The sequence below is a fragment of the Acanthopagrus latus genome, chromosome 15 (assembly GCF_904848185.1).
Source record: "Acanthopagrus latus isolate v.2019 chromosome 15, fAcaLat1.1, whole genome shotgun sequence".
NCBI lineage: Eukaryota > Metazoa > Chordata > Actinopteri > Spariformes > Sparidae > Acanthopagrus > Acanthopagrus latus.
In genome coordinates, this window is record NC_051053.1 from 25,546,470 (window position 1) to 25,572,774 (window position 26,305).

The 26,305-nt window shown below is 41.4% G+C and overlaps 2 protein-coding genes across 4 annotated transcripts; one reads left to right on the top strand and one right to left on the bottom strand.

Annotated features, from left to right (window-relative positions):
- Nucleotides 1-25,019, bottom strand: LOC119033658 (follistatin-related protein 1-like). Of its 3 annotated transcripts, XM_037124040.1 has the most exons (12): nucleotides 24,677-25,019; nucleotides 19,947-20,046; nucleotides 5,112-5,186; nucleotides 3,068-3,157; nucleotides 2,367-2,496; nucleotides 2,245-2,274; nucleotides 2,010-2,140; nucleotides 1,783-1,901; nucleotides 1,491-1,603; nucleotides 1,282-1,392; nucleotides 1,068-1,196; nucleotides 1-527 (listed from the first exon to the last, which is right to left on the bottom strand). In XM_037124040.1, the coding sequence occupies exons 3-11, from the start codon at nucleotides 5,184-5,186 to the stop codon at nucleotides 1,081-1,083; spliced, it is 915 nt and encodes a 304-aa protein (XP_036979935.1). In that variant the 5' UTR covers nucleotides 19,947-20,046; nucleotides 24,677-25,019; the 3' UTR covers nucleotides 1-527; nucleotides 1,068-1,080. The 3 variants fall into 3 exon arrangements, with proteins under 3 accessions (XP_036979935.1, XP_036979934.1, XP_036979932.1); XM_037124039.1 differs by lacking the exons at nucleotides 19,947-20,046; nucleotides 24,677-25,019 and adding an exon at nucleotides 5,608-5,839 and having other exon boundaries at nucleotides 5,112-5,259; XM_037124037.1 differs by lacking the exons at nucleotides 19,947-20,046; nucleotides 24,677-25,019 and adding an exon at nucleotides 5,608-5,839 and having other exon boundaries at nucleotides 2-527.
- On the top strand, nucleotides 12,802-24,047 carry LOC119033656 (gap junction alpha-5 protein-like). The gene is made up of 7 exons (XM_037124034.1): nucleotides 12,802-13,157; nucleotides 16,669-16,813; nucleotides 18,496-18,660; nucleotides 18,953-19,243; nucleotides 19,988-20,053; nucleotides 20,153-20,301; nucleotides 22,438-24,047. Exons 2-7 carry the CDS (start codon nucleotides 16,745-16,747, stop codon nucleotides 22,925-22,927), a joined length of 1,230 nt encoding a protein of 409 aa, XP_036979929.1. The 5' UTR covers nucleotides 12,802-13,157; nucleotides 16,669-16,744; the 3' UTR covers nucleotides 22,928-24,047.
- Nucleotides 25,020-26,305: the final 1,286 nt, after the last annotated feature.

Genomic DNA, 26,305 nt, shown 5'->3' on the forward strand with positions numbered 1-26,305 from the left:
CTTTGAGCAACGTGTGTAAAGAAAAAAAAATCAGCATCAACTTCAGAACTTCACAACAAAATATAATAATTCATTAACAATTAAATTATTAATTCTGAATCTTAATCAACACCATGAGTGTCTCACCAGCTTCTAAAAATAACATTGACAAACTTAATCCGTGATCAGTATTCCAAATTTTCTTACAGTGACTTAAAATTAAATATCTTTTTCTTAAATAATAATTTAAAAAACGACAGAATCACACGTAAACGTTGACCATTAAAAAACTGAGGCGCCAAACAATGTTATTGTTGAATATGTTGTGTACGGATATATAAAAATATACTGTAAAAAAAAGCAATTTCTGCAGAAAAACAGTTTTATACTTATGTTAACCCTGTCAAGAAGGAAAATATTCTCTGTATGAAAACTTTATGGGTTTGTAATGAGATGCTCCTGTTAACCGTAGTTCAGGAAAACTCAGCTGCTGATTGGCTGGTGAGGGAGCAGTGGGTGTGACCTCACGTCTCCATGGTGACATTCTCCTGTTGGAACAGGTAAGAAATATTTTGAGGTTTTACTTACAGGATACACACTTAAGAGGAAAGGAAACTCTGTTCTCGTACCTCGACTCTAAATGTCGCTGTTAGTTTTGTGTGTTTTAAACATTAAACTTGGAATCATGTTAAGTTTTTATGGCCGCAGAAGAGTTTTCAGAACATATTAAACATGTTTTTACAAGCTGAAACAGTTTGTTGTTCTTTTATGAATGCAAAGAAAAAACTTTAAATAGTTCAGGGAAGGAAAGTCATCACAATAAATGTTTAGTCTGCTTGACTCTCTTAGTAACAGGTGATAAGGAAAGTCAAAACTGGACTGTTTATTTCAAGATTATTTGGTTCAAATAATTACTATTATTTTTATTTTAAATTATTTGACACAATTTGAATAATACATACAGTATATTATAAACTTGTGTCATTGTTGTCTAAAGTAAGGTGATGAGAATACTTTCCTCTTTGAGTAAAGAGTTTATCAATCTTATTACATTTTGAGCAGAATATTATATAATGGAGTATATTTACGTTTCAAAGTATTTTAGTGACTCTCCTCCTGTACAGCGTTGAGTTCAGCCACTCTCCTGCTCCACTCCTCTTCCGTCATTTCTTCCTCTTCTGCTCCTTCCTCAACATCCTCCTTCACCTGGTGCTCTCCTGACATACAAATGATTACGTTAAGTTATAATTCCTGACAAACAGGAGGGGAAATAAGACATTATTAGAATATATAAATCCTCACCTGTGCAGGTGAGAGCGGTGCAGACCCAGTTTCCGCAGGCACACACACACTTGTTACACTCCATCTGAGTTTCAGCTCCGTCCTCGAACACCTCGTCCTCCAGAGCACACTCTTCATCACACACACACAAGAAAACATACAGGTATTTTTGCATCATGCTGTCATTCTTTACAGTAACACTGTGTGTGTCTGCGTGAGCGTGACATTACTTCTCTCGTATGGATGGTAGGTGGGTGTCATGCAGTTGACGAACTCAGTTAAACTCAGCTTCCAGTCTGCGTTTTCATCCGACAGCTCGATCAGAGCATCAACACACAGAGACCTGAGACACACACACACACACACACACACACACAGTGTTGTTTAATTACAATATGTTGAGCAAATCACAACAAATCAAATGTGCAGTTCAGACCTCTTGTAGAGTTCTTGGTAACTGATTATATTTTTGTTTTCAACCAAGAGGAAACTGCTGTCTTAAGTCTAATGATGTTTTTCTACCTCAGCAGCAGGTTCATCTCCAGAGTGTCGGAGTACGTGAGGTTGAGGGCTGTTTCATTATGTTTCAGGAAGTTCAGGAACTCTTTGGAGTCGAGCTCTGAATCCCCGTCGTCGTACATCTGAAACACGCAAACGCAATCGTCTTTATTTTTCACAACATTTAAAGGTATTCATCTCGTGGCATTTGGTTCTGTGGTCAGGTAAGAATCGTGAAAAAAAGTTGTGACCTTAAAGTACGTTTGCAGAATCTCATTAGTTGACGACACGTTGGAGGTCAGGTCGTCGGATCCGACCTCCTCCTGAACCCACTGGATCACTCTCTCTCTCAGCCAATCACGGTCAGACAGGAAGCACACGACTGCGCACACAAACACAGCAGCAAACAGAGGCAGGTGATAAAATGTCAGATCGAGTTCAAAGTCATGCACCAGTAATGTAAATCTGAATAAGCTGCAGACTTACTGGGGCTCACGTCCGTCTTTGTTGGATTCTCTGCAAATACAAACACACAGACCAACGTCACAGGTCACGTTTCAGCTTTAACTGTACCGTAGGAGTGTGTGTGTGTGTGTGTGTGCACTGACCCTGACAGCGTCCTCTGTGCTCTGCATGTATCTTGGTGTGTGTGACGCAGGCGTCTCGGTGCAGCTCACAGTGGTTTCTGTAGGATTTGCCGTTGCTGCCACAAACCCAGTGCTCCACGTCATCACACCGCTGCAGAGAGAGACGAGGGTCAACGTGAGTTTACGACTCGCAGGATGATTTAAGACGACGCTGCAGGGCTCAGCGAGAGGTCAAACATCATTTCACGTGAAACTTTTGCATGTTTTTCAGTAAGACGCACTCAATCAGTGTTTTTTTCTTTGTCATACAAATAAAACACAATGTGCTCAACTTAGGTATACTGAAATATAGGGTGCTGAGTCCCGCTTATAGTCATGGAGCAGAATGATCACGTCTTTTTTTCTGGTACATTCTCTACTTGACTTTATTTTGGTGGTTTGTTGTGCGATTTCAAAATGTCAGGTGGATTTTAACATATTTTTTCTTTCACATATTTTATTATACATCACTTTTAGTTTGGTAATAAGTCATTTTGTAGCAGCTGTTACAGCTGTTGCGTATTAAAAACAGTGAAATGTAACAGTTTACATGATTATTTCCACTTTCATACTGAGTCACAACATCCAGATCTCTCAAGCTGCACTTTAGCATATTGGTACTTTGTGCTTAATGCCAATTTCTGTCAGTTTAAGCATTAAAATCAGATTTTCTATAACTTTACCTGAAGACAGCGACAGACTGGTTCTCCTCTGTCATTGGATACACACTCTCGGCCTGCTCCACACTGAGTCCTGGCGCACACCGACTCATCCTGAGAGAGAAACGTTTCACGTTTTCATTGTATTTCTGTGTAACACAGAAGGCGACACAAAGGCACGAGAAGTGTGTGTGAGTGTGTGTGTGGATCAGGCTGCAGATGGCGACCTCTGACCTCCCACTGGGAGAGACACACGCTGTTTTGAATGACAATGGGGTCCACACACACACACACACACACACACACACACACACACAAACTTATTATCACAGCAGCTGGACGGCGAAGCAGCTCATTTTGAGGTTTCTTTCTCCAGAAGTCGTTAAAAAAAAGAAGGTTAGATACAAGTTTTACACCCAGTTTAGCTGTAATACTGTAATACAACAAAACGTGTGTGACAAGTTTATAATCTGAGCTCAGCAATATGAACACAGGCCCAAAACTATGAAAATAAGAGCCAGTTTTCTTAGAATGAAAGAGTTTTCCTTCAACAAATCTTTACTTGAGCCTCGGGAGAACTTTATTTGTGGCATTTTTATACTTTAGGGAGCGACACGGAGATGGAGAGTGACACAAGAATGACCATGAACTCATCGTCAGCATCTTAACGTTAGATCATCAGGGTGTCCGATGACGACCAGCTCTGGACGTCTAGATCTATACATGGACGACTTAATGTGGATAAACTGAATAAATCAACATTTTATCTTCCTGTTTAGAAGTTACATGATTTCATAACGACAAAAAAAAATCAGTTAAGGATGAAAACAAACTCAAAACATTCTCCCAAACAGATGTTGACCTTGAATTTCCACACATTCCTCTGTACTTACAGGTCAGCAAACCACACACACACACACACACACACGCACACACACACACACACACACACACACACACACACACACACACACACACACACAATAGATACATCTGTCGCCTCCAGCTGACATCTGCTACACCGCAAACCTGCTGTTAACAACCAGCTGACTGCAGCAAAACACACACACACACACACACACACACACACACACACACACACCGCAGTGGTTTGCTGGTATAATTACCAAGTTATTACGTTTTTATGTCTGACCTTGTTTTGGTCATAAAACAACTCATTCGTTCTCCTTCTCTTCACCTTTAATTCATCTTGTCCTCCTCCACTCACCATCTTCTTATTCAGATGATACCAAATCTATCTTTTATTCATTTGTTTGTTACATGTTCGATTTGTTGATCTTTGTTTATTCAATCATTTTTAAATGAATGTGAACACAAACATTTCACCTTTGATGTGCATGTTTGACTGACAGGTGATGAAACAGCAGCAGAGGTAGAGTTTACAGCTGGAGCCGCCGACAGCCCTCATCACACACATACCTGAGGACCTGCACACTGTCTGAGCACACACACACACACACACCCACACACACACACACACACACACACACTCACTGTAGTGTGTACAGGAGGTTTTCAATATTCAGCCACTTTTCCTGCAGCCAGAGGTCAACATCAGTCTTCTCTGCGTGACCGTTCTGACGGATTTACAGCCGTCTTGTAATGAAGGAAAAGTGAAAAATGGAAACTAAACTGGAAACGTCACCACTGTTAACATTTTAACCCCGAAGTCAACCGCCTGTACCTGCAGGCAGTCTCGTGTTTTCAGCCAGTCTGTTATCTGTGTTCACTCTTGTTTTCATTCAAATGTAGCTGCTCCGAAATACAAGACGGCACAACAACTTTTACCTCCACTTTTATACTTCTACTCCATGACTTCTCAGAGGCATTTTCTGTTGATTTAAGTCACTTTTTCAGCTAAACAAACTCCTTTAAATCCCTCCTGGAATTGTTGGAAAATACATCATCAACATGCTACAAACTCATGTCAACACAATGCAGTGGCTAATGTAATGTTTATGTCAGTGGTTGTAATTTGTTCAAGGCATTAACACAATTTAACGGGTGGAAAACAAAAAGATAATATTGAGTCACAGTGTGAGTTTACCTGGGCCAGAGGAGAGGAGGAGACCGGAGGAGAGGAGAGGAGCAACGGCAGCAGGAGCAATGAGACGGTCAACATCTGGAGAGGAGAGGAGAGGAGAGGAGAGGAGACGAGACGAGACGAGACGAGAGGAGAGGAGAGGAGACGATGGCTGGAGGAGTTTCAGAAAGAGGAGATGAAAAGAGAGGAAATGATTAAGAGAAGAGAAGAGAGGAGAGATAAGAGGAGGACAAGAGAAGATAAGAGGTGGTAGATCAGAGGAGAAAAGAGGAGAGAGGAGAAGAGATCGTCATAAAGAGGAGAAACAAAGATACGACAGGAAAGAAGGAAAGAGAAGAGGAGAGTCAGAAAGATGAGAGAGAAGAACTGAGAACAAATTGGATTCATTAGTTAAAAATTCATTAAATCTTCTTAATATTGTGAAATTAAATTACAATTATAACATTAAAACTGCTCATTTACTGTTTCTACAACCAAGAAATAAATGAAAGCGGCGTACCGTGCTGTGCCGGTCTAAACACAGTTCGTCCAGACGCTGTTGCTCAGCATTAAAACAGCCTTTAAGAAACAGTCAGTCAGATTCACTCCACTGTCTGTCTGAGCAGCAGTCAGTCAGCAGTGAAACAGAAAACAGTCAGGAGGTAAATTCATATCCACAAATCCAGATTATCAGTATGGATCCACTGAGCGGTGAAGCTGTCGGCTCTGCTCTGGAACAACATGTGAGGCAGGAGAAGAAAGAGGAGGAGGAGGAGGAGGAGAGAAAGGAGGCCAGCTGTCCAGAGTCACACAGCCAGCCTCCCTCCTCCTCCTCCTCCTCCTCCTCCTCCTCCTCTTGAAAGACGATGTGATGAAGGCACGCGACCGGCTGACATGTCGAGGCAGCGCTCGACAGCCCAGAGGAGAGAGAAGGAGGAGAAGTTATTACTCCTCCGACCGGAGCGCTCAACAACAAAGGAAATCATCTGACCTCCTGTTCGAAATCCTCTTGACATTCTTCTACATGTTTAAACTCTGATGCCAGAAGGATCCTGAGATGAAGTGGATGAAATCAAGACTTCTCACATAACAATCAGAAACAATCTATTATTATTAAGTTTGTGGAGGAGAATCAAATCCGAGCAGAGAGATAACTTCAAACAAAACTAAATAAACAAACTCTCTTTTTTCATGACAACATAGTTTCATACTGTTTATATCTGCTGTGACCAGCAGAGGGCAGAGTCGCCATGTTGCATGTGTTGCTGCAGTTTGATCTCTACAGTGGGAGAATGCTGGTTTTCTGTCTGCTAGTTAACTTGCTGAGGAGTTGGTTTAGTTGGTAAACTACCAAAACACGTAAATTCTCAGCTTTAGAGATCCAATCAGTCTGGGAATATAACTCGAAATGCCGTAGAGTCAAGTTTCCAGTTCAGTTTTGCGCCAAAGTGCTTCAAAATGACAGACACATGGATACACAAGCAGGCATAGAGATATACAGTACATAATAAGGCATGATTAAAATAGAAGCAGGTTCATTAAATCATCAATCATCCAAAAAAAGCAGCAGCATGTTGGACAAGTTGCAGACGGTAAATCGTAGTCGGACGTGAAGAAGCCGGACCGAACAACAGAATTTACCTGCCTGTGGTTCTGGGCAGTCGCAGTGATAAGATGTTGGGGGGCTGAAGAGTAATATCTGTCATGTTTGATCAAATAAAGGATCTAAATGCTCAGAGGCAGGTAAGAGGGTGAATCCAAGAAAAAGTCAAGACTAATACCAAAACTTTACACAAACAAGAAAACTACAGGACACAAAGCAGGAACACAAGGGCTGGTTCTGGACCAGCAAAGTGTTGATGCAAACCAGACGGCTCCAAACCAGCTCCTGAACCACCTTGGTCAAAAAGGGGAAACAGAGGACCAGGGAACAGACACAGGAAGGATAAAACAACAGACTTAAATACACCGGCGTTCATTCACAAGTGAAACACAGACATGTGCAGAAACATGGTGGGGAAAAAGACAAAGACAGGAAGTGGAATGTAAAACGTAACACAGGAGGAGAGGCTTTCAACATAAAACAGGAAATCCCGAAGCTAAAACTGTCATTATCACTATCTTGTCCTCATTTAACCGAAGGACGACATGTGTGAGACAGTTTTGTAGGTGAGTTACATCAGTGTGAAGCTGGGAACTGAGGCGGAGGTAGAGCAGGGTATCATCTGCATATCGGTGAAAATAGACATGTAAAGACAGAGAGGAGGTCCGAAAACTGACTCCTACAGAACCCTCATTGGTTTACAAGACACAAAAAACACAGTTAGAGCAATCAGACTGTTCATCACAGTTCAATTTTCCTTATGAAATGACAGATTATTTTGCAGCTCGGCGTTCTCTCTCAAAGTTGACAAACTCAAGTTTTTCAGAATCATCCAGCCAAAGGAAATCATCATAAATGGAGGAGTTGCAGGTCGAAGTTGAAGCGTCTGTGCATAATGCAAGAACAAAACCGAGGGAATCAAGGAGACTCTCGTCAAAGAGCTGCACTGACATCTAGAAGCATTTTTGACATCTACATAAAACTCTCTGGAGAGCCAGTTCTGTGTTCATGGACTCCATATTCAGTATAATAATCCTACACATTCATTACAATGACCGACAGAAAGGATCTCTTTGTCCTGTCTCTACTGAGGGGAAAGCAAATGTGTATCCGTCGCTATTTAATTTTAATTCTGTAAAGTTCAACTTCAAAGTTTCTCTCTCTCTCTCTCTCCGGCGTGACAGTCAGCTGTGAGTCAGAAGTTCAGATAAAACCGCCGTCCTCGGTGTTCACTGTCACACCAGCGCTTCCTAAAAATACAACAGCGAGGTCAGCCAGAGTGTGTGCACATCATCTGGTGTGTGGTCTCTTTTAAGGAAAGGTATGTTATCATTCTTCTCTTGAGCTTCGTGCAAGATGATAACAGAGGTGTGATGCATGCAAAGACACACTGAAATCCACACACACGAACACTTACGCGAGGTGTGAGAGCTGGAGAGGAGTCGATGACAGGAACTAAACGTCTGCTCACACTCTTTGTGTCTCTACGTCGCTGAATCTGACCGGTACAGAACAGAACAACAGGCGGTCCGTTATCAGTCCAGGGCTTCCACCACAACAAGCATGCCTGTGGACATGCAAACCTGCTGATGTGTTACATGTCCTGGGCTGAAAACATGTGCAACTGTACAGAAAAGCAGCCAATCCTCTTGTCTCATAGCTTGCAAACAAGCAAATTTTGTGATTTTTTTTTAACTTGGTAAATGACTTTGACGTGACTTTGAGTGTTGTTTCGTCACACTACAGCAAAAACCATCGTGCCTCACAAACAAGCACGAGTTCAGTGAACAAGATTGAAGTTTAAAATGTTTAAAAGTTTTAAAAAACTATATAACAGGCGAACATGTAATATTAACATTATTAAGAGTTCGACTGAATGTTAAGAACTGGCATCACAATTTTAGAAGAGCCACAAATTTGACACAGCATTAGTACCGGAGCTCGAGCCAGAGGAATTAAAGACAAAAACGAATTGTTGCCCAATAAATGGGTCAAATAATATCAAATCTACAGTTCTTTTTATATGACTGAGTGTTTGACAAACAAAAAGACTTGTTTTAGTGTATCAAAGGTTCCCAAATTCACCTCAGGCTGACAAACGGGTTCACACAAAGTTTAGCCGTGCTGCTTGGCACAAGCTCAAATCACCTGAAGTTATTTGGAACGAGTTGTTCATCAAAGCAAATTGATGTTTAACAGTTTGGCATTTGAGAAAAAGGTCATAAGTTTACTTACAGTCATCTTTATGTGAATCTGCAGCTCTCTTTCTTCGTATTGAACCTTGAAGGAGGGGGTCATCACCGCGTTTATTTGAATTAAATGTGGCAAAGCATCAAATGAAGACACACATCATTAACTCCATTAAGCTCCTCTGAAGTGCATCTGAATGCCACCACTTCACTGTCAAACCACCCACAGCAGTCTTATAATGCAGTGAAACACACACTGGGGTCACAACTGTCTCAATGTATTTGCACAAACAACCTCATTATATTGACGTTGTGTGAAACGTCAATGCAAACAGAACGCGATCGTTTGCAGGCTGTGTTGAAAAAGAAAAAGGTTTTATGAGGTGTTACTAAGTCACTTTTTACGGTCATGTATTTCATAAAGTGGTGAATCTTCCTAGTGAAGGACGCGTTAACCTGGGCTGATAAGAAAACAGCAATCCAGGCTAACTGGCCAAGAAAGGATGTGCCAACGATGCCAGATGTATGATAACGTTGACCGTTTCACAATGTACGATATTTTCTGATGTGATCCAAGATGCTTAAAATGGATCTAAGGGTCTTTACATGCCAGATGTGTTGAAGTCAATCGCAGATGGATGGAAAAACAAACTAAAACCCAACATATTTACGACACTGTATGACTTCTGGTGACAAAATGCATCCAGAAAATCAAAGACCACACAAAACACAGAAGGTCAACCATTGATTTCCCCCAACAGATGATTGACAGGGGCGGATGGTAGTTTGATCAGATGAGATGGATCCGATTGATTTACACCGATGACGCTGCACTTACAACTTGAACGCCAGCTTCTCTTCTTCTTTCTTAAGTGTGTTCTTTCATTTTCTGGTGGAATTTCCTAGTCAGACAGTCCGACAACGTAGATGTGTTTGTTTCTTTTTGTGCGTTGCTCAGTGCATCTCCCATAGACGTCAATACAGCCGTCACCATAAAGGTTTTTTCCGTCTTTTGATAATCAGAACACCAAAACATGGATTCTACGTCTCACCTGATGTCTTTCCAGCAAATTATAGTTGGTGTCATATAGTTTTTCTGAAAGAAAGTATATAAAAAAGGCTCCCAGTTGTGCTGTCTGTTCATTTAGTTTCGTATTAGTACAGTTTCTCCCCAAAAATGATCACGTTAATTGGCAACACAGGGAGGCGACAACAAGGCTGTATCTTGTAAGTTGCAGCCCACTTCTAACGCACCGCCAGCCGATTTGTTTTCATTATTAAAAGAAGTTGATAAAGTCAATCCGTAAAAATATTGTCAAAAAATATTAGCGAGTTGTGGCACTGATTCTTTTTGTGTCTTTACAGCATCTCGAAAGAAGTCTGAGCTTCTGTTCCTGTATTGTTGTTGACTACATTCATACAGGCGTCACATGGTGTAACCGCTGTTACAGATGAATCGAGAGCAACTCTGTTCTTCGCTGCAACCCACCAACTGATCAACTAACGCCTGGAGGGAAAAATCAGCGCACTTGACGCCGTCACAAGTTCTCTGGCAGCTTCCACAAATTTTTCATGCTGAAGGACGAAGCTATGGGCAAAATCCTGTCATATATTTACCCCCCCTTCATCCTGCAGTAATCGATTGGAAGAGTAACGAGAAGTCAGATTCTGCTGCTGTGATTTAAATGACAGTTTTTTTATTGAAGAGTATTAAATCCCTATTATTTCTGCAAACACGGTTCTTATTCTAGAAAGAAAATAACATCGAAAACATTAATTTTGGCAATTATTTCGGCCAGTTATTGACCTGAAATGAATTAGAACTGAACTTGAATTGCAGTGGAATGAACACAGCAGATCCAGATCCTTGTGATTAAATCATTATAACATTGTGAGAAACCGGATTCTACGGAAGCCCTGAGGGGCAAACGAGAACTTTTTTCTTTTTTTCTTTCTGGTGATCGATTAAGATTGATTTATGACATGAGACACGAGGCGTGCTTGATTTCTTTTTTTTTTTTCTCACTTCTTCTTCTACTTTAACCTCTCCTCCAGTAATCTTTTTATAAGTTCCTGAATTAGAATTCACATTTGAAAACAAATTTTCTTTTCTTCTCATTTAGTTTCACACATGAACAAAAACTCCCATGACAAAAAAAAAAAAAAACATGATAAAAATTTCCCCATCTATTTTTGTTTTCATCTGTGAAACCGGGGCGGACAGACATATTTTAGAGAAAAAGATTCAGGGTTGACAATTTAGATCGGAAGACCAGAAAAAATGTCCCTCAGGGCTTCCGTAAGAAACAGATACTTTGATTAAATCTTTTGTTTTATTGTGATGTGATCCAAGACGAGCTCTGTGAGGAGTTGGACCTTAACCTTCACGGGAATCCAAAGGTTGTAAAAGTATCTCAGCCAACTCTTCGTCTTGATCTTGTCATCAGATCAATAGAAGAACATGAAGCCAATCAATCACTTCGCCTTCTGCCTTGAAACAATTCTGTATTTACTCTTTGCAGATCTACTCAGACGGACCTGAGAGCAATTTTCATGTTGTCTAATTAATTAACTTAACAAGGCTCTCGTAGCTGACATTAGTGTCTGGAACCACTCGGTCACAAACGTGCAGTGAGGGATGAGTTAAACATCAACATCATCAACCAGTCAGTCGACCAGTTCACCAAGTTTTAGTCAGTTTGCTTGTGACTATGTGGGAAGAGTGTTTGCAGCACGATGGGGGATTTCCTGAGACTGAGGCGACTGACTGTTTCGATAACGAGGACGCTGCCGGTGCGTTTTCTGCACATATTCGTCTTTTATATTCGGGAAAGAATAACGAATATACCTCCTTTCACACATGGAAAAAACATCTTTATTGTGAAAAATGTTGCTTTTTTTTTCTCACTCAGTTCACAAATAAAAAAAAAAGTCGGTTTCATACATGACGTTTTTTTCTCTTCCTCTACAAGAAAATCCTTTTTTTTCACATTTTAAACAAAGACCTGCATCTTGTCATCGGAAGGTTGCTTGTTTGTTTCCCCTGGTCTGCATGTTGAAGTGTCCTTGGGCAAGATACTGAACCCCAGGCTGCTCCTGATGTGCTGGTCGGCACCTTGCATGGCAGCTACCGCCATCAGTGTATGAATACATGAATCACTGTAAGTCGCTTTGGACAAAAGCATCTGATAAATGCAAATGAAAATAGTAAAATAAAGGAAAGATTATCCTGGCAAAACTTTTTTTCCCACCAGATTGAAAGACATGAATGCAGGAGAGAAAATAATTTCTGGTGCTAGTGAGTGAAGTCAGTGCAGTGAAACCTGTGACTTCTTAAATCTGGATCGGCGACCCACATTGGATCGACTGTTGTGATTGGCCCGTCACCAATCGGGGGAATCTCTGGTGCGTGCGTGGCGAGCAGATAAAACATGTGCTCTCGCAGATTTGTCAGGCTAACCTAGCAGCAAGATGATGGAGAGAAGAAAAACAACACTGCTCACTGACATCTTTTGGAAATCGTATTTCTGCAAAAGCACAGATGAAGCTGTGTGTGCTGATGGATTTATAAACTACTGTTGATTTAAAAAGTAACTTTCCACTCAGGCGCAGCAGTAAAAAGACCAAACAGAAGGACAAAGAGAGACGTATAGAGAAGAATGGACTGGGAGCTGAACCATTGTGTCCCAGTACAATATCTGACTTCCTTTAGATGCCAGACACCACAAACACACACAAGCACATACTTAAGAGTTGAATAGCAGGCAGCCAAGCCCCAAGCCCACTTCCTCAACTGTGGATGTAGACGATGGAGGGAGGGAGGGAGGAGGGGAAGCAGGAGGAGGAGGAGGAGGAGGAGGAGGAGGAGGAGGAGGAGGAGGAGGAGGAGGAGGAGGAGGAGGCGGCAGCTGGTACAAACTTCAGTCCCACATCAACTTCAGTTCAGTCCTCAGGACACAAACTTCTCTCGTCTGTCTCTCGCTGACAACTCAACTGATCGAACTCGACTCAGAATCTGTTCGAACGTTTTGCTCGTCTGTCTGTCTGACTCTCTGCTCAGAGCCTGAAACTCAGATTTTTAAAACTTTGAACTTTAAAGTGCAACACAGACACTTTAAACAACTGGAGGACATCTGGACATCTTCAGCTGGCTGCCGTGCTCAAAGGCACTCAAACAATACCTGCTGAGGAGGAAGAGGAGGCGAGCGGCCGCTTTACCGGCTTCATCGAGATCTTCTCATCCCAACTGTGATCTCCTGCTTCTGTATCCTAAATCAGGTAAAGTGTGTGTTTGTGTCCACCAGCATGGAAAGTACATTTACAAATACTGTAGTGAAGAACAAACCTGAGAAATATGCAGCTTTGTACTTTCTCCTCCACTGCATCTCTGAGGCAGTTATTGTACTCTTTATCAAAGTATCTGACAGCTTTACTGGCTCGTTCCATCACAATCGTTCATACCAGTGAAATCATGTATTTAAATGTGCGTGATAAACGGGAGCTTGATGTGTTTATTTATGGGATCTTAAGATAAATAAACTGTTTTAAATCCTTTTGGATCAGCTGGAAAATGCACCGCTGCAAAGCTGAAAACATGATATCTACTTTTTATGGATGCACAGGAACAAGGGAACAACTTACTGCAGCAATGAATTACTTTTACTTTTTATAGTCCATGTAAATGTGGTTGATAATACTTAAGTTTTGTTTTGAATGAAAGACTTGTACCGTGTGGAATTTGTACTATAAAGCAAATAAGGTGGATTCTGGCGGACAAACAATAAAAAAAGGTGAAACAAAGTCAACTTTCCTCAGTTCATCCTCAACACTCCACCATAAAAAAAAAGCTTTTTATTTCATTATTCATCCAACTGACAAGTCAGAATCAAACACAATGACAGACATTAATAACAACTATATTATTTTCTATATAAAGAGCCGATCATCTCACTGATGGTCACTTCTGCTCATGTTGAACACTGAGATCAGTATTAAATTGAGAATGTTTCTCAACCAGGTAAATGTTCCTTGTAGTGGCTTTAAGTGAAGCATCTAAACTTCCGTTAACTCGCCAATGAAACGTACATTTATCACATTTCTCCGTCTTTTAACGCTCAATTCTCAGAGTCATAAGACTAAAGAACAAGATGATATGAAGCGTTTTTAATGCTTTAATTTTCCTTTTAAAAGATTGTTTTCTAAAGTGCATCATCTCATTCAGTTCCCAACATCAGACAAATAACAAAATAACTCAAAAAACAGACTTTTAGTATCAAACTGTCAGGATTTAGTGTTAGAAGAACAGGCTGGTTTACTCAAAACTCAAACCTCCCTCCTCCTGGTTGTGTCAGGACAGGATGCAGAACAATACTGAGTGCTGGATAATGGGCGCATACACGCAGACATGCATGCAAAGGTCAGGCGAAAGTCTATACAAGGAAGTAATATTGTTATTAATGATGGTGGGAGCACTTGTGAAAGACATAAATACACACACACACACACACACACACACACACACACACACTGGGGTCACTTTTGGGGAGATTACATTGACTTATATTCATTTCTTAGAGACTTATCCTAACTCTAACCTCGACCACTGACCCAAAACTCTGCTTTTCATTCATTCGGGGTCTCGTCGGCTTTTGTCCGCGGTGTCGCCAGACCTCCTGATTAACTTGAGTCTAAAATGACGTTGGTCACACACACACACACACACGCGGTTTGTTCAAAGCCTTTGGGTTTTGCAAAAACAGGAAGGGAGGGGTATTTAAGGGACATTTGAACAAGAATGATTGAGACTGACCGATGTGGGTTTATCTCTTTTTCCTGCAGACGGGTTTCTTTTTTTTATCTTGCTATGAGGATTTGCACAATGAAGCACCTGAAAGAGACTTAATACAAATGTTATCAATCCATCTATCTATCTATCTATCTATCTATCTATCTATCTATCTATCTATCTATCTATCTATCTATCTGTGAGGGTTTTCACAGTTGTTTCTAGTTTCACCTAGATCTGCAGATATTGGTCAAGATCCTCTTCAAAAGTTAAAACTCGTCATATTTGTTTTAGTCACAACACTTTGCTTTTGCTCCGTTTAGGTTTACATACATCAACCACTTGGTTAGGTTTAGGAAAACATCACGGTTTGGTTGAAAGCGTCTGTTTTGGTCGTCACGAAAGAGGATGGAAATGTCCACAGGTCGCCTTTTAAGAAAAATGGCTGGTCTTGATGCCACAAAAACAAATGTGTTCTTGCAAGCATCCGGAGGTGAAATGTTATAAGGCAACTCGGCCGCAAATTCTATACTGTAATTGTCAGAAAAAAAAAAAGAAAAAAAAACTCAATAAGGCAGTTTATGCAGGCACTTTAAAAATGTCTGCATATCTTAAACTCGAGGAATATTCCTTTAGGTCATGAATACCAAACATGAACATCACTGGAACGAACCGTTCAGATTCCTGTGAAAGCTACCGAGCACTTTCTCTCAGGACAGAACACAACAGAAAAGTCGTTGTTATACTGTTTTTCTATATTGGTTTAAACTCCCTGGTAGTACTCACTACATACATAAACATACTTATTCATATCCACAGTGACAGAGAGGGACACAGGCAGACTGACTGTTTACAGTCTACGTAGAGTTTTTCCTTCCCCAGAGACTCTCGGACGGGAGTGTGGGAACCGAGAGTGAAGCTAAACTAAGACATGGGCACAGACATTTTTATTAATGGGGTCGTGGGCCTGGTGGGGGAAAAAGGCCACAGAGGTCAAGATAATACAAGACAACACACACAAACCACGATCCCACACCAAGCAGTCATGTCACAGCAACAACCAGCACAAACTGGACACACTCGTCTGCTTCCAGCCACCAAACGTCATGCAAACTCTAAACAGATCTGTCGCAAATTAGAGAACGAAAAATGAAATAAATGTGAGTTTCAATCCATCAGAATATTCATCACACATCTCATAAATCCTTCTTCTGTTCAATAAATGTTCAGAGTTATGTTTTAATATGACTCACTTTCATATTCCATCAACAGATGTTAAGTTTAATATAACAGCTGATGTATGTTTAATGGTGCTTGACGGGTTGTTTTGCTTTTCCTTTGCTAAAAGTTTTATTCTGAACTTTGCCGAAAGGCATTCTGGGAATGTTTGGGAAATAACCAACTGAGACAGAAGAGAGAGTGGAAACACCAAAAATAAATCTTGTTTTACACGAAACAAAAAAGGAAACATTGTGTCTTAATTAAATTACTCGTTACAATTTCGTTTTTAATACAGTTTTGGGGTAAATGTACTCAACTTGAGTATTTCGATGTTCTGCTACTTTATATCTCCACTCAACTACATCATGTACTTCTACTCTCCATATTATTGATTTCTTAAGTTACTAGTTACTTTGCAGATTGCATTCGGTGTCAGAGCCAAAGTATCATATTTCTAATCAGAAAAATGATTAATATCAAATCCAATAATCTGCCTTGATGATAATCGACACACAGTAAACTGTTAACTTACTATTTATTATGTTAATATACTTTTACTTGTATTTTAACATCAGTATACTTTACATTGAACTTATGTAATAGAATAAGATTGACAAGTTACATGTAATTAAAGTGCTTAAAGTCGGTATTAGAGTACATCGATTCACTTCATACATGCAGCTTTTTCAAAATCTTTTGTCGAAATAAACCTCGAATGAGATCAGGAGAAGCCTGAACTCGACAGATGAGACGTTAAACTGTCATATCCTCTCTGATCCTCAGGTGAATCGTGAACCTCACAGAGCGAACAGACAATCGCTGGACGAGCTGAGAGATCTGCGCCGAGCTGTAATCAGTCATGGCAGACTGGAGCCTGCTGGGAAACTTCCTGGAGGAAGTACAGGAGCACTCCACCTCAGTTGGCAAGGTACGTCACACACACACACACTCCCGCATGTACACACTGCGGCGCACACACAGCGTGCCAGCCAGCGCGGCACCGGTCCGACTTCCTGCGCACATTGCTGGAAGGAGATAAACAGACATAAACACGCCGCGTTTGTTTGCATTGAACAGCCGCTGAGGAAATCAACGTGTAATTCCTTAAAGGTGGTAAATATCTGAACTGAGGCTGGAGGTGATGTGTTGTGTTTATCTAATAAAAGTCTAAAACAAGGCTGTCAAAGGTTTGATTTGGCTGATTGGATGTTTCCAGCTGAAACAAAGTAAAATAAAATATTATTTAATTTAATCCTCTGAGGTCAGAGGCTCTTAAAATATCATTCAAATCATTGTTCTTCATGATGGGAGCAGTGTGACAGGAAGTCAGTCACTTAAGGGAACTTGGTGCCATTTAGCTTGTTAACAATACAACACAACACAACGCAACACTGTACAATTGCTGTTTGCTTCTGGCTCGTGGCCAACCTGCTCAAAAAAAGAACAGAACAGGAGGAACGGACATCGCACCACGAAGGGAAAGTGAACCAAACACTGCTGGATCACAGCCCAGGATGTAACGTTAGCAGTTAACGTTCCTGCAAAACCAAAAATACGTCGAGGATTGACATTTGTACCGTTTGTAACATTACACGTTATATTTTCAGCTGTTTTTCTCGTGGCAAAAGTCGGTTATTTTATGTTTTTGTGTCCTGGGGATATTTCCAGTCATTTTATTTTTGTAGGGACCAAAACAGGAAGGCTGTTTTAAGCCAAAGCATGATGTTTTCCTAACTCTAATGAAGTGACTTTTCTGCCAAAACTTGTGATGAAAGATATAAAAGAAATATCTGTGGTTCTACAGAATCAGCTCAGTTGGCAGAGCCTGCGACCCATGTGGAGGGTTTGTCCTCGCTGCAGTGGCCACAGGTTCGAGTCTCACCTGTGGTCTCATCTCATTCCATTGCTGCCACCTCTCAAGCCATCCAGTCAATAAAACCATGAAAACAAACTACATCTCCATCAGGTGGACTCACTTCCCAAACTTTCCCAGTGGCTGTAGGCGACCACCAGCCTCAGCTCAGAGACTGGAATATAAAATCAACACTAGAAACAGTAAGATACACAATGAACAACTGTTATCTGATAACCTGATACCTCACATACCTTTGCAGCAGCAATCGTCTCTAATCGTCTGTATTTAATAAACAACGGAGAGCCATTGTTTAATAAATGTTGAAAAGAACAAAACTGAAGCCAACAACAAACTCCAGGTCGTACTTTACAGAGTCACAAGAAACACTGAGGAGCACATGAAGGCAATAAATGTGAGCGTACTGAGTATGTTGCCCTCATCACACAACAGTTAATCTCAGAATAAACTGAATTAACATCTAACTCCCTCCAATAAAACATAATTTTGTCTGAAATCACACTCAAGAGTCCCTGAATCATTTCTCATCATGCAGACTGAAACAAGACACCAGAGCAACATCTGCTGGTGAGACAAAAATCAGTCAAACATTAGATCATGAGATCATCTTCCTGCAGATCTGCACCCCATGTTTTATTACAAAAACTCCTCCTCACTTCATTATTTCCACACATTATCTACTATATATCCATAGTGTTGTTTCTGAGGGTTTGATTCCTCGTCTTTTTGCTCCACAGGTGTGGCTGACCATCCTGTTTATCTTCCGTATCCTGGTGCTTGGGACTGCAGCCGAGTCATCGTGGGGAGACGAACAGGAAGATTTCGACTGCGACACCGAACAGCCCGGCTGCGAGAACGTTTGTTACGACCGAGCCTTCCCCATCGCACACATACGATACTGGGTAATATATGCAGCGTATTAGCTTCTTTACTTGCAGCCATTGTTCTCCTTTCATTTCAGAACTAAAGATTAACTTGATTTCTAAACAACGTGGCTACTGGATGAGATATGATGTCTCTCGACAAGTTCTCCGACATGAAAACACGACTCAAGTTTTAACTCTTACAAAGTGATTTTCCCACTAAACTGGCTGCACTGAAAGACAAATCCTCATATTGTAGTCACCATGCAAAACTGTTGGTATGACCCTTTAATTGCATCACTAACCTCTGGTTCACCTGATCTGCTCCCAGGTGCTCCAGATCGTGTTCGTGTCCACGCCCAGTCTGATCTACATGGGTCACGCCATGCACATTGTCCGCAGAGACGAGAAGAGGAGGAGCAGAGAGGAGGAGGGAGGAGAGGGTGGAGGGACGGAGGACGACCCAGGAGGAGGTGAAGGAGGAGGAGACGGAGAGAAACGAGGGAGGAAAGGAGAGAAGGAGGAAGTGAAGGAGAAGGGTCTGTCAGCAGGTCGAGTGCGTCTCAGAGGAGCACTGCTGCAGACATACGTACTGAGCATCCTGTTACGCAGCATCATGGAGGTAAACTCTGCAACTGTGGCGGCTTTTAAGCCTCTTTTAGCTGAATGGTTTTGGTTTTGTTCCACATCTATTGTGCGATTTGGTCTCAGCTCTTTGTTCTGCCTACAAGTTTACAAAAAAAAATGCATCAACACAGCTTTTAATCACTTTTTGTGACAGTGTACACTGTTGACACCACCAACCTAACACTAACACTGTGTTTGTGGGTCTTTGGGAGAATTACTGCATATGTGTCCTTTGTGGCTCCAGAGGAAGCTGCATGTAATCTGCCTCCAGTGATGTCATTCAGCTGACACATTGCATTGTGGGTAATGTAGTCATCACCATTTTAAAAGCAGTCCACAGGTCTAGCATCGCACCCTTTAGCACCTTCGGACTCATGTTAGCATTTTTTTTTTTATTCCAAACATACCTCTTCCTTTTCTTAACCTGGTGCCTACATAACCCACAATGCAGCTTGTCTGTGTGACATCACTGTGTGCAGTTTAGTGGTAACTAGCAGACTGCAACATCCGTCGCCTCACCCTCCCTACGGTGGCCGCTGAAAAAAGATATTCAGGATGTGAATACGCCAGCGTAAGGGAGAGGGAGACGAGGTGTGCTTAGTTGGTTCCAACATGCCACCACGCTGCCTGATGCCATCTGACACACTGGACCTTTAAACAAAACACCTGAGAGCTTCTTCCACCACTGTTGTACTCACAGTAAATGACAGCAGCTGACTGAGATCTGACGTCCACACAGGTGGTGTTTCTGTGCCTCCAGTACTTCCTGTATGGAGTCTTCCTCAATCCTCTGTACGTCTGCAAGGTAAAACAAGAACGCCATCTTATTTTTAATCATTTCAGCATATAAAACATGACATTAAGACGTATATATTCGAATTGTTGCTCTCTGGGTGTCTCTCAGGCGTGGCCGTGTCCACATCCAGTGAACTGTTACGTCTCCAGACCAACAGAGAAAAATGTCTTCATAGTGTTCATGCTGGCTGTGTCGGCTGTCTCTCTGGCCCTCAGTGTGCTCGAACTGCATCACCTGGCCTGGAAACACTGCTGCAGGTACGAACTGTGTGTGTGTGTGTGTGTGTGTGTGTGTGTGTGTGTTATTCTTGAAGACACTCATGATAGTCTGAAGAAGTATAACAGTGGCTGAAGCCTTTGATCGGACCGCATTGACCCAACATCACTGCAGGTGAATTCCACCAATCTGTAACGTCTCGTCTCACATTCAAGCACAAACAACTTGTTTGTACTGAACCTAAAAACCAATGCAGGCTGCGGCTTAGACTGATTAAACATGCTGAAAAAAACACAAAGGGCCAGCTTTAATAACATTAGCTGAATCTAAAGAGGAAAACAAAACTGAATGTTGTACAAACCAGGATGAAGTTCAGGGGGTGCAGGCAGGATTGCAGACAGAAAAACACGAGATGTAAACCAGGAGAACGGACAAAGAGTAAGAGGCTTGAATACAGAGAGACTAATTAACACATAAAAACACAGGTGAACAGGAAAAGACAAACACAAAAACACAAAGAAAGGAAGTGAATCGGTGAGAAGGAAGACCTACAAAATAAAACAGGAAATAACTGAACTGAAAACCACTTTAATTTGAGAGCTTTGTTGAAATAAATAAAACCCAGAAGCTGCTTTTAAAATGTACAGAATAGAGGGTCTATTCAGCCTGTGAAAGAGATTATTTAATGGAGTCTGTGAAGATAAACCTGTTGATGTTATCACGGTCCTCTCGATTAGGTTTGGAGACTAACAGAAAGCCTGTGTTACAGGCTGGGGATGCCCCGGCTCTGCTGCATCAACTTCACCACTGTTTTCCATGTAAAGTGACAACACACAATGTTCCCCCCGGCATTTTTTTTCAAGCGGTACTATCGTTGGTGCCGCCGTTACCAAGACAACTGGATCGTTTCCGTTGTACGAGGGTAAAAATGTGAGACATCAGTCAGTCATTCAGAGTCTGAACTAGAAACGGATGTTAAGCTTCGTCGTGGTTTCATGATTCCAGATGCATTACATCGTGAAATCAACGTTTACTCCAAAAGGATACGTTGCAGAACAAAATGTGTCGACTGATAGTTTAAACTATTCATCGTGGTTCCCCCAATGTTGAGATGATACGATATTAAAAAGCTGGATCCCATTAATAGGGTGATAAAAGATGCAGTAAGCTACTGTGTGAGCTCACTGTGAGAGAAAGTGTTTGTTTGTCACTCGCTTCCTGAGGCCAATTTAAGGAAATAAAATACAATTTTCCAACATATCTATTACTTGTTTCAGTTCTTTTTAGAGCAAAAATGTCAAACATTTGGTTGTTCCAGCTTCCTAAAATACTTAAATTCAAAGTTTTAGGTCTAATGATTTGTGTCACCTTGAACTCTAATGGCTAATGGCCTAATAGCAGAATCCAAAATCAAAAGGCCAGCAAAAAAACAGAAGCAATCCACAAACAAAAACTAAACTTAGTACAAACCAGGTAGAAAGTGACAGGAGGACAGAACCTGAGAAACACAGGAGACGAAGATGAACCAACAGAGGGAAAATACAGTCTTACATATTTAAATAGACATGAATAATTAACTTATCAAAAACAGGTGTACAGATAAAAAAAAGATGGAAAAACAGACAAAGACAGGAAGAGGAAAGTAAAACTTGATACATGAGGATAAAATATCAAGAAAAAAACTGATATCATGAAACTAAAAACCCAAACCACGACATGATTATGTCTTTTTTTTAGACATATTGAAAATGATGTCAATGAAAATGCCCTTGTGGTGTCGTGGGATTGAAAGATGGGGGTGTGTGTGCACGCCGTGTGCTGTATGAATCCTTTTTGTATTAGTCCTGTTGAGAATCTCTTTTACGTTCCCACGCTGAGAGTCCCACAACTATTTTAGGCCTTCAGTGATTCAGCATTTCAGGAGTTAAACATAAAAGACCAAACTGTGCAAGAAAAAGAAAAAAGAAAAAAAAATGCCCCGCAGGCCTGAAATGTGACTTCCCACTTTTTCGGGGAATGAATGGCCGACTTCAGTGGTTTTGAATTTTAAATCAGACGAGTCATTGTTTCACATGGTCTCACTTGGGCACATGGTTCACTTTAAAACATCATATTTACTAACCGTATTCTTTTTAGTGACATATTAACGTTCATGTGTCTGAACCTCTTCGCTGCAGGCGGTTCTTGTTCAGAGGGAAGGCCGTCACTCCTGTTAACGCCCAGCTGGCCCGACAGCTCTCTCTGACTCCTCCACCGCCGTCAACCCCGCCTCCAGACTTCAACCAGTGTGTGATTGGCTCCACGCACTTTCTGCCCCTCCCTTTCCCCAACCACCGCCTGGCCAACCAACAAAACTCAGAGAACATGGCCACCGAGAAGCACAAAATGGCCGCCGCCGCCGTGGAGGAGGTGAATCTCCTCCAGATGAGCTGCTACCCGCCCGGATGGCAGGAGACTAGTAACAATGAGATCCAAGATGGAGGATACCTGATGACCGACACTAGCTGCTTCAGCGCTGGCGGCAGGGAGATCAGCTGCCCTCAGATCCAACATGGCGACTCCGACCGGCTGTTGCTTTGCCCGAACGTCTGTCAGAAGGACAATCGAAGACTCAGCAAAACCAGCAGAACGAGCAGCCGAACGAGAGCAGACGACCTCGCTGTTTAGAAAGAAAGCACAAACATACGGAGGCCCCTTCTCTAACACAAACTAAATAAACATATATGTTATATAATACACACATAGCTTCTGATTCAACCTGACGACTGAGCCTGAACTCACTGAAATAAACTGATGGCTGCTGTTGAATCCTTGAAGTAGCAGCATCTGAACTTTGTTAGAATCACTCGGCACCAGTGAACAGTTGTGTTTATCATTTTTTACTGTACAGTCTAATTTGCTTTGGGCTTGTTTGAGTGGCTGTTTTAGCCTCATTGAACGCAGACTCTCGCTCACCTGTTTCATCAGACATGAATGTAAATCACAAATGTTTTCGTCTTCATACCAGCATGTTTTTGTTGTTGTTGTTTACTTTTTAAAAGCTTCTTTTTATGTCTCTAAATCCTAAATTGTGTTTTTGTGACATTATAGTCCACTTGGCTTGAGTTTCTGCTGCACTGTATGACCCCGTACATGCAATGACTTCTATTTCTGACGGCAATTCAGTCGAATTCAGCACAGAGCAGACAGGAAGTCACACACCGAAACAAAGACATAACATCCTGATCCTTTTCAAAATAAAACCCTGCATATTGACAGCAGCACAAAGCCTTTCCGCAACGTACACACATCCAGTGGAATTCCCAGGTCACAGTAATTTCATATGACGGCCACGAACACATCAACACTGAAGCCCACTACAGTCTCTACTATCATTTTCAACTGTTGGATATTTCCTCTATTGTACTTTTACATTTATGTTCCAGTTCAAGAATGTGAATGCTTTATAAGTTTTAAAAGCTTTGCAGATAAAACAATGTGAGCCCTGTTACAGTCTGTACACTGGAGTTCTGTTTATATGACGGACATTTTGAGTGGTATCAGTTGTTTTTTTAATGCAGCCATTATCTGTCAGTTTGTACATCTTTGATTCGTTTCCTTGCATCCTTCCTACATGAAGGCGAGGAAGAGACACGACAAAATGAGCCGTGTCACAGCTGCATCATCTGTTCATTGTTTTGTTTTATCGCACTGCCATATTTTACTGTCTCTGTCAGATGAGCAGGACAGTTTGAACAACAACTATTTACTTGCGACTTGATTAAAAAGGTGAAATGTCAGTAAAGAATGCAATTTGTTGCTGTGGTCACGCCCGTTTTATGTCACCGGTGTCTCAACTTCTTGTCAAAAATATCCAGTGGTTTCACTCTAACAATGATCAAGATTCCCTCACAGCAGATATTTGACTTTTACTTGAGGGGAAAATACAGAATAAGACGAGTAAAACAGTAGAAATGGCCCTAGTCAGCCATGACAGTATGTCACTGAGAAGGACCCTGACACTTAATCAGATTAATGGAATTCAGCCTTATTTTTTTTTTCTTATTGTTAACATAAAGCCCAGTCAGTGTTATTACAACTTGTAGTCTGATAAACTAGCTTTAAGATCAACAATCTGGCTCTGAGCTGTTCAGATGGATTCTCGTCAGTTCTCTTGTAGTCGGGGCAGTTTGGCAGTATGAGTTGCCCCATGACTACTGTTATGAAGAATTTTATCAACTTAAGCTTTGATAATATTGATGTCTTACATCGCTTCAGGTCATGGCTGATATTTACGATGTAAAATGTGGATGATAACATCGGTACTTTCTGCTCCAACACAGAGAGAGCAGCTGACAGTGCTGCAACAGTAAACATTCTAGCCTTGAGGCTAACGTTAGCTAGCATACTACTGTCGACAGAAACTTAAAATCTCACCTCCAGTTCTCGCTGAAGAATATTAAACTTGTGTTGACCGCGTCTCCCACTCATGAAGACTTGTTTCACCTTCTGCTTTTGTTTGATGCGTCGTGTTAATCTCCTGTTTTCACTTATGTCTGCTTCCGCGGAAGTCACGTAAGAGGACTCATGTGGGATCCTGTTTCAGTCTCACTCCCAGAGTCTCTCTCACAGCCCAACTGCTTCAAGACGAGGTGAGATGTTGTTGTTACTGAGCACGGTGGATGACTTTCAGTACTTTTCATGTGTCTTATTTGACATTTACTCACTCCTCGCTTGAACTGAAAGTCATTCCTATCCACCATCTTTCAGGTCACCCCAATTTTCTATTTGCTTCAACGATTGAGTAAACACAGTGCACAGTTCAAATACAAGCCCCTTTCACACAGGAGAAGACGAATTATCTCCGCAGCGGCTGTTCAACAATTCTCTGCCAATGATGATTAACACAGAGCGAAGCATCGCCGCCTTAAAGACGAACCACCGTGAATTCACACAGGAAGCCAGCGCTGAAGCGGTGTGTTTTCAAGGTGTTTCCTCGGTGTCCCCCCGTCAAGTTAAACCCGCAGATAGTTTATAATCATATGGATGCTGTTATAATGTTTTGTGATTGATATCCTGACCCACCAAACATCCTGGAAAGTGTCAAAGTTACGTTTTTTCGTTCTAAATGACATAATAAAATAATTAAAGTAAACTGGAAGCTGCCTGACTTTCTCACTTGTGGGACGGAGGCTGTTTTCTGGGGGGAAAGTTCCCCGAAGTCTCGGTCAGGAGTGTTGACTGTCACGGTGATTTATTTTCATAACAAACACTCGGTGAGTTAACGTTTTTTGGCGGTGACAGATGCTGTTTTTTGGCTAGAAATGTGATGAAGCGTCTGGAGGACAGACAGGAGGACAGACAGGAAGACAGACAGGAGGACAGACACTTCTCCCCATATCTGTGGTATTTTTTGCCTCTTATAAGTAGACAGTTACAGTTACTACGTTACTTTTGTTTGGTCATGTAACGTTGCTTTTTGGGACATTTCTCTTTATTAAGTTGAGTGATGGATCTGTGTTAACAGACCGACCGACCGACACGCAAAAACGGCAGTGTGCAGTGTGGAGCTACAGACTGCAGCTGTTGGTTAAACAGGTAACAGATGGCAGTTTGAACTTTATCGTTGTGGGTTCGCAAAAAAACAACAACTCCAGAAGACGTTTAATGTGTATAACAGAAGCTTCATTTGTACGAACATGAATAATATCAGGATATCAGCAGGAGCATAACATCCCGATGACATGTCCAATGAGAGATAACACTGTTATAATGAAACGGGAACAGAACTCAATCCACTCAACCAGACAGCAAAGCAGCTGCAGATCCAGGGTACCAAGGTATAAAGGTCAGGATTGGTTATGCCTGCCTCTGTTTTTAATCTTAATTATCATGCCTGACACATGGTCATAATGTGAATGTGAATATGTGATGTGCATGTGTGCATTTACTGTGCATATTTTGGCATTTATTATTTATTATCATTGGGAGAGCTTCTGTGTATGTGTGAATATTTTGATGCTGTGTTGCCTCATGTACTGAAAATGTGTGTGTGTGTGTGTGTGT